This window comes from Benincasa hispida, chromosome 6 (assembly GCF_027475165.1).
Source record: "Benincasa hispida cultivar pf3 chromosome 6, pf3_genome.v1.1, whole genome shotgun sequence".
NCBI classification, from domain to species: domain Eukaryota; kingdom Viridiplantae; phylum Streptophyta; class Magnoliopsida; order Cucurbitales; family Cucurbitaceae; genus Benincasa; species Benincasa hispida.
In genome coordinates this window covers 51,243,626-51,252,263 of record NC_143483.1, presented here as the reverse complement: position 1 = coordinate 51,252,263, position 8,638 = coordinate 51,243,626, and the positions used below count along the sequence as shown (strand labels likewise).

The 8,638-nt window shown below is 33.6% G+C and overlaps 1 protein-coding gene across 2 annotated transcripts; it reads left to right on the top strand.

Annotated features, from left to right (window-relative positions):
* The first annotated feature begins 542 nt into the window (after positions 1–542).
* Positions 543–6,365, top strand: LOC120080032 (vesicle-associated protein 2-2-like). 2 transcript variants are annotated; one of them, XM_039034566.2, is made up of 9 exons: positions 543–968; positions 1,591–1,708; positions 1,788–1,858; positions 1,959–2,040; positions 2,605–2,720; positions 2,788–3,408; positions 3,973–4,161; positions 5,232–5,309; positions 5,892–6,365. In XM_039034566.2, exons 2-9 carry the CDS (start codon positions 1,660–1,662, stop codon positions 6,000–6,002), a joined length of 1,317 nt encoding a protein of 438 aa, XP_038890494.1. In that variant the 5' UTR covers positions 543–968; positions 1,591–1,659; the 3' UTR covers positions 6,003–6,365. The 2 variants fall into 2 exon arrangements, with proteins under 2 accessions (XP_038890494.1, XP_038890495.1); XM_039034567.2 differs by having other exon boundaries at positions 966–1,346.
* Positions 6,366–8,638: the final 2,273 nt, after the last annotated feature.

Genomic DNA, 8,638 nt, shown 5'->3' with positions numbered 1-8,638 from the left:
CATGAACCTTTTTCTTTTTTGATGTTTGACTTCATTTTCTCCTAATTATTTGTAACTTACATGTATTTTACTATGGAATATCGAAGTTTTGTGATGGTAGGAAGAAATCTAAAATATATCACTAAATAGTATTTTAACCTTTCAAGATTTATTAGATTTAAAAAATGTATAGAAAATAAATTAGAATAAGTGTTAACTTTTTAATTTTCAATTCAATAATATTGTGGAGTTGAATAAAATCCAAAATGAGGTTTAAAAATAGAGAATAACACATTTTTTTTTTGTCCCTATTGCGCTTTTTATCTTAAAATATATTAATTAAAAATATGAAGTGAAATTTTGAAATAGTACATCTTGAAATTTCGATATCGAATTAAAATAAAATTCAAGAATCAAATCGTGGACTAAAAATGTAAGAGGTTGAAATCTATCCTGAAATAAAAACTTTTGATTTTTTTAATAAATAAAAAAAAGACAAAAAGGTATCATTTAAGTAAAAAGTTATTAAATAATAAACTGAGAAAATTCCATAGAATTACACCACCAAAAATAGGGGAAAAAAAGTGTAAAAGCCTCGAAATTGGAGCCAAGTTTGTTAAATTATTTGAAAAATAAAAAGTTCAAACGGGAATTGGATTCTGCCGCACCGGCTGAAAGCCAAGATCACAGCACAGCCGGTACAACTAACACCACTTCTCTCTCTACCTTGCGTTCATTCAGCAGTCTTCCACTCCACCAAACAGATCATTCATTCTCTCTCTCTCTCTAGAATTTTCCAGGGTTTCTCTCTCTCTTTCTCTTCATTTGGAATTGTAAATTCCACCAAATCTTTGGACTCTCTTTCAATTTCAGTATTCCATTGCCTTTTTTTTTTATATATTTATTCTAAAGCGGAATTTCCACGCCAAAGTCGGTCTCCGTTCATCTCCACTTCTCTTTCTTTCTCTATTTCCGCTCCTACGGAACTGGTGAGTTTTTTCTTTTTCAATTCTATTCCGTCTCTCTCTTTTTTTTTTCTTTTTTTTTTTTTTTTTTTCTGTATTGTGAGTGGAAGAATCTTCTCGTTTGACTGTTTTTGTTGTTGAAGATTTCTGTTACCCTGTTTAGAACGTTGTCTGTGTGTATTTTGGTGACTTCTGTTGGTTTCTTGACTGTTTGAGTTTCTTTAGTTTTGGATTTGAGTGTGATTTTGGTGTTTGTTTGTTGAGTTTGGAAATGGGTCGGAATTTGTAATCGGATTGAATCTGTTCGTTGACTCATGATTTACGGTTCGAATAGTGTTTGGTTTGAACGATCTGTTTTGGAATAAGCTCAGCGGGTGCGTCTTTGATCGTCACTGAAAATGGGTTTGGTTTGACTTTCTCAGCCCAGTTTTTTTTTCTTGGAAAATTGGGGCAATGGGACATTATTATTATTATTTTCTTTTACCTAAGAACAGGGTGGATGGGAAACACGGGGTCATTAGCTTCTATGATCTGCAATTATATAATGAAATACTTGGGATTATTCTATGTTTCTTTCTTTCTTTCTTTCTTTCAAGTTGCTTCTTAATCAAATACAATTATAAGAAAATGACTTTTCTGAGTGCAGAATAATTGCTTCCCAGGCTTTGGATGCAGAAGTGTTACTTTTGAATTTGGTGTAATTTGAGGAAAAGACATGAGTACGAAACTCTTACATATCCAGCCTAAGGAATTACAATTCATATGTAAGTGCATCATTAGTAATACTAGTTATTGCTTGCTTTTGAAAAAAAGAATTGAAGTGAAGTACCTTGCTGCTTTCAGTTGAATTGAGGAAACAAAGTACATGCACAGTTCAACTAGCCAATAACACCCATCATCATGTTGCCTTTAAAGTATGAGCAACCTTCTTTTCTTTTTGTTCATCTCTTGTTTCTCTGATAATTCATGTGATTTTCCATGTGATATATGTCATACTATTAATATGTTTGGTAGGTTAAAACTACATCTCCTAAGAAATACTGTGTTCGACCAAATGTTGGGATAATTTTGCCAAAATCAACATGTGAATTTTCAGGTACGTTCTTTAAAGTTTCCATCTAACATGTCTAGGCACCTGTGACAATCGACTCCCCACCCCCGGGTAAAAAAGAATGTTTTTAGATATTTGTAACGAAGTTACTACCATGAACATTCAAGTTTCAATGAATTTGCTTCTTCCATGTATTACTTGACATTTACAATATTTGATCTGCTCAATGTCTTTCTTTTGTTGAATCAATTATAAGGTTATCTGCAAAATCCTATAAATGAAATTTGAAATCATACCATTTAGTGTTTTGAGGATTATAAACTCAAGAATGTCTAATATCATGACATGATTCAGTCCAGCATTTAACAAATATTTCTCCTAAAAAGGTTTTTGTAGGAAGACTGTATAATTGTGTTGCCGTAATACTTGTGGCTTTTTCTTTTGCTGTAAACTTGTGGCCTTTTCTTTTCTTTTATTGTTGTTGGGTTTTTTTTTTTTTTTTTTTTTTAAAAAAGAAAATCAATAATTCTAAACCTGGAAGTTGGAACTATCTGTTTTTGTTTTCCCCCCTCTTATCAGAAGTTAATTTCTTCTACGATTCTGATGTAGTTATAATGCAAGCTCAACGGGTTGCCCCACCTGATATGTTGTGTAAAGACAAGTTTTTAATTCAAAGCACAATTGTTCCTTCAGGGATAACAGAAGAGGACATCACTGCGAGTATGGTAAGTTTTTGTGGATACATTCAGCTTTTCATTCCTTGGGTTTTTGACTGTTTACTCGTTTTTCCAGTTTTCAAAAGATGGAGGTAAATATATTGAAGAGGATAAGCTCAAAGTGGCACTCATTAGTCCGCTGAATTCCCCAATACTCTTGCCTTCTGATGGAGCGTGGGATGCAAGAATGGATGAAGTTATGAAACTGAACGAACATAGTGGGCCATTAAGAGATGGGATGGACACCAATGAAACCCCAAAGCTGAAAGATCAAAATGGTGCATCAGATGAGGTACTTCTCTCTGGGGTTTCAACATTAGGAGATCAAAATGGACCATCAAATGAGGGGATGACCCATGAGGCTTCAAGATTCAAAGATGATTATGTTGCTTTGAAGGGGGAGCGGACCATTGAAGCTTTAAAACCATCTGATCAAAATGGAGCATTCAGGGAGGAGGTTCTGCCTCGTGAGTCTTCAAGACTGAAGGATCCAAATGGAACATCAAAGGAGGAGCAACCTCGTGAAGCATTAAAACCGAGAGATCAAAATCGAGCATTGAAGGAGGAGATGAGTGTTGAATCACCAAAAAAAAGAGTTCAAAATGGAGCACTAGAGTCGGGAGCCTATGAAACTTCACATCTGGAGGATTCAGTACCAGACACTATTACGATTCAACCTCCATCATTCGTGTTAAAAGTAAGAAAAAAATTTCTTACCTATACAGAGTTAATTTTTTTTTTCTCTGTGTCTCTCTTTAAAAAAATGCTCCTGAGGGATTAAATTGACATTTTCCTTATTAAATTTGATTTTACTGCCTAATTGTTGTTGATGTAAGAACTTGTCGTAGGTTTCTGTGTAACCTCTTCCACATTTCCTAGGGAGGGAGCGTTATCTTCCTTTGTTTTTCCCAGTAGAAAGTGTTTCTTATCTTAAAAAAAAAAAAAAAAAAAAAAAAAAAAAAATTGTTGTGGTAGGAAATTATAGAGCAGTCTGTTAACTTGGACTGTGTCATGATTTAGGTTGTGTTTAGAATACATTTTCAAGTATTTGATTTAAAAAATAAGTCATTTTGGAAGAAATTGGATTGTTTGGCAACACTCAAAATAGTTTTTCACATGTATTTTAATCAGTTTTTATCAAAATTGTTTAAATAAAATTGAATTATCAAAATTGTTCAATTTGATTGGTTGAAACGTCAACTGATATGTTATGTGATTTTTTCAGTTTCTAGACAATTGAAGTTTTTCTCTTGTGCATCAGTTTCCTGAGGATGTGGATGAAACCCTAGAGCTAAACAATAGGATGTCGAGATTTCAAAAGACTGCTGAGATAAAGCAAGCAGCAGAATTGGAACCGGTGACACTGAAAAGAGCTGAACAGCTAAAGATAGTTAAGGACATTGATGAGATGAAATCAAAGCTGAATGAAATTGAATTAAAGCTCGGAGAGGTGACTTTTAATTGCCTTTTGTGCTTTTCTCGTTCTTGTGCTGCCTTTAAGCTATAATTGAGAATCTGACACTGAGATCGTTCATCCTCATCTAATTCAATCAAGAAATACGGCTGTGATTGATTTTTATTTTGTTGATGTATGTTCAATTTGTTATCTATGAACTTATAGAGTATGTACCCCTAATATCATATCCGTTGATTTGTTGAAAGAACCCATGACCTATAAGATCTTGAACATTTTTTTAGCTAAAAAACTGAATATTGTTCCAAAAAATATATTGTTAAATTAAATCACCAATTAACCCAAAAGCTTAAATTAGTGGGTTATGGTAAATTTAATTATATCAAAACTTTAACACTCCTACACACTTTTGGGCTTGAAAATTTTAGATCACCTAACAAGTGGAAATTTATATTAAATGGAGAGAAAATGACATTACAGGTACAAAATACAAAAGAGAGGAGGACATGTTCTCCCTAAAAAACCAAGTAGAATATTAAGAAAATCACTTCAGTTGGCATGGATGTAAAGGAAGGAATTAGTTCTGAAACCATTAGAAATAAAGCTCTCTAAAGAAGCCAAAAAAATTAACATTGTCGTCCCAGAAATGATTAAAATCTTTTCTGTCCTTCGAAAGTTCTGCACTCTGTTTGTCAAAATTATCTCCTCATGAGATTCATCTTACCCTGTTGCAAATTGCACTCCCTGAAGTCACTAAACTCCCGTCTTCCAGACGTGGTTATAAGGCTCCTTCAGTTGGATGTTCAGTTATCAACTTTAGAGATCTTGGTTTTGTGCTACAGATTGATTCTTAATATTTGTTAAAACCTGGTCTCAGTTGCTGGTTATCATCCGTTTTTTATATTTTCTTCAAAGTTCAAAATGTTATTCCTTAGTTAGAGGAGGGCTTCGTTTTATCATAATCCCAATACCCAGAAATGAAATGTTGATGGAAATGGAAGAAACTACTTTCCTATTATTCATTTTTCCATTTGCTGTATTATTTTACATTTTATTGACCACGCAATACAATTGTAATGATGATCTTTTGTCATATCGTTTGATAGGCTCAAGTTACCATTTCAATGCTGTCCGAGGCGAGAAGATTAAGTGCTCAAGAAGTTAAAAACTTGAAGGAGAAACTGGTAACTTCCTGGACCATATTTTTCTGTTAGTGGATGTTCTTCTTCCTTGTTAGAGTCTTGTGATGTCCATTTTATGGCAATATTCAAGCCTGGTCACCTCAACGGTACCCTAGTATAAAGGGAGATTAGGGACTTTTTGCTAAATTCAAAATAGAAGGGTCCCCGACGGTAAGGATTTGAGATTTTTGGAGATGTATTCAAGGTACTAGGTTGAAACTTCCTACTTGAAAATTTGAAATCGTTATGGTCACTCAGAACTGACTTCAGGATTAGTTCGTGGTGTACTATGAGCCTATGAGCATAACATAAGGACTGGGGTAGCTTTTAGTGGAGCCAACAAGAAAACCACTTCTGTTTACTTGTGTATTCTCTAAAGTAAACAATGTTATTTAGTTCAGTGGCTTTAATGTTTTGGACATTCTTCTCTTAGAAATTCATTCTGAACGGTTCTTGGTCTTCCAGGTTTTGCATACAATTGAATTTCAGCTAGTTTCTCAACAGTTGCATTCATGATTTCTCTCACTTCTATTTCTTTTCTCTCTACTTCTTGTGACTCGGTGTTTCATCTCACTATTTTCACAGATGGAACTGAGTAGGAGGGGCAGGGTGAGCAATCAAGTTGGTTTTCCTCCTTTGTTTATCTGTATGGTGGCGCTTATTTGCATTGTGTTCGGATTCGTTTTGCATCATTGAAGGGTAAGGTGTGGAGGAAGGAGAGCGATGAGGATTGCAGAAAACATGTAAAGGAAAATATCTTACTTATGTAGATAGATCGGTAGCCAGCGCACTGTGTGTTGTCAATAAGATGCACATTTTGATTTTGGCCACCGGAAGTTTGCTGCTTTATAGTATGCAATTCAGATTTTGGGTATAAATGTAACGTGATGCTCATCTGTTTTACTAATGTTTGAAGATAAGTGGTGATGGTTGACCAAATGTTGGCTTTCATATTGGTCTTCTCTTCACACTTTCCTTTTTCCTTTCTGTGATTGGGTCCTGAGTTATTCTATGTGCTAATTTTAACCAATTTTATGAAATTTTAATCTTTATTTTGTATTGGAATGTCTTGCCTGTTTTCTAAGTAGAGCCTTTTGTAGTCTTCTATGAATATGCTTTGGAATAAACCTCTAAAAATAAGTGGATTTTGGACTCGTAAGAAATTTAGTTAAATTTATATAGTTTTTATTATAATTAGTGCCATTATAATTAAATCATTATTTTATTAAAATCTATTTAAAAAAATTAAAGTTGCGTACTAAAATGTATGTTTTTAATGCAAATTTCAAGCAATACAAGCTCTCTTTTACTGAAAGAGGTTCAATCCCACGTATTGCTAAGGAAAAAAAAAACCCTTTTATTATCATTTTATTTTGTGTTTCTTGGTCTTTTAAAATTGAGTTTGTAGATAACACTTGGGAAATCGCAAAACATGGTCCCACAAAAATGGAATTAAAGAAATGTAGGACAACTTTTATTTTCAAGAGTATTTGCCTTTGGTGTTAAAAAAATTACCATTTTGTCCTTTAAAGTAAAACCCTTATTATTATTATTATTATTATTTTTTTTATTTTTATTATTAAACTCACAATAGTAGGTGTTTTTTTTTATCAGACATTTATAATAAGAAAATGCAAAAACAATTTTATCAAACAATTTTGTAAGCTTTTGAAAATTTTCTCTCGATCTTTTTTATTGAGAACAGTTTTATGAACCAATTTTGTACGCTCATGAAATTTTACAATGGAAATAGATTCCTTTGTAGCCTTGGTTTGGTGGGTTAACTTTTTCCTTTTCACCTTTTTTCTTCTTCCAAAAGTTTGGTGTTGGAAGAAGAAGGTGTCGGAAAAAGAACGCACAAACTTAGTTCACGAGGACGGTTCTCTGTAGAACTTCTTTGATGATGAGACAACATTTACCTCTCAAGGAAACTCATATTGAGAACATGTTCTCTAACAGATGCTTGTTCTTACACACGAGCATTGAAGATATGTTTAAGAGTGTCGTGCCTGAGTTGTGTAGACGGTTGTCCGAACCCCGTAGAGAATCCATGATCTCACGGGCAGTGATCATGGGTTCATGTTTTTTGGCTAAGACTTCTTAAAGGCTTGCCAAGATATACGCTCGTGCATTTTCATTTGCTCGGATCCAGCACTCGTATGCCTCTCGGAATAGGAGGACACTCCTCTATTAGAACAAAACAGAGGCCATCAATGATCAATATAGTGTTGATTGTGTTTTCTCAGGATGTATAATTATCACCGTTAGTTTGTCGGCGGCAAGCAGATTTAAAGTCGTAGAAGTCATACTTAGAATTGCTGAAACTATACAAAATATTTATATTAGCATATCTTGCATTAACCCATTTAGAAAAACCAATCTGTTTTAGCAAAATAATCTAATGCACCCTAAGTGACATCTATTTTATAATGATACTTCAGTGAGACAGGACAAAAGCCACATAGGGTGATCAGGTGTTCCTTCACTGAAATGGGACTATCTCAACCAATAAACAAAATAACTCCTTGTTGCTGTAACTATCAGTCATCAATTGGTCCAGAAATAGTTAAACTCGCTTAACATTTCTTGTAAGTGTAACCCCTCATTTTAGATTCTAGAGTTCTGTCTCAATGAGCCAACCGTAGGAAAAAATTGATTGAAACAAAAGCTAAAGTAACCATTATCCATTTCTGGAGTTTGAATAAAATGTCATGCGAAATGTCATCTGTAGGGGGACACTAAAGATGACACGAGGCCGAGCATGAAACTTTATTTCAAACTAATGAGAGAGACCAAAGGATGAGTTGACACTTGTCCCGCTCCCACTTACTATAAACACTATCTCTATTCACCTTGGTATTGATCTATACAAACACCATCCATAGGGGGACACTCAAGATGCCTTGAGGTCGAGTATAGATCTGTGAACATTTAAGGAGAAACGTGAAGAGGAAAAATGAAGTATCATATATCCCATTTTCCTTCCATTAAGTGTTTTACCTAGGGTTAATTAACTTAGAAAAATCTGGCTACTGATTTTAACTAAGTATTTGTTTAATTTGCCAAAAAGTAACACTTACTTTGGATAGTTAAAAAACTTTGATTAATGTTTATTAAATATTTTAATAAATTGTAATCAAACATTGTATATGCTTGTAACAAATCTATCTAATTCTTCTTTCTAGGTAAGTTCGGATGTTATGTTTCTGTCAACTTAAATACCCCAGCCTAGACAGAACAGACCTTAGACAAAAGGTCCTTAAATATATTTGTTACAAATTTAATCTTTTAGTTAAGAATCAATTTAATCCTATTAAACCGATTAAAAGATT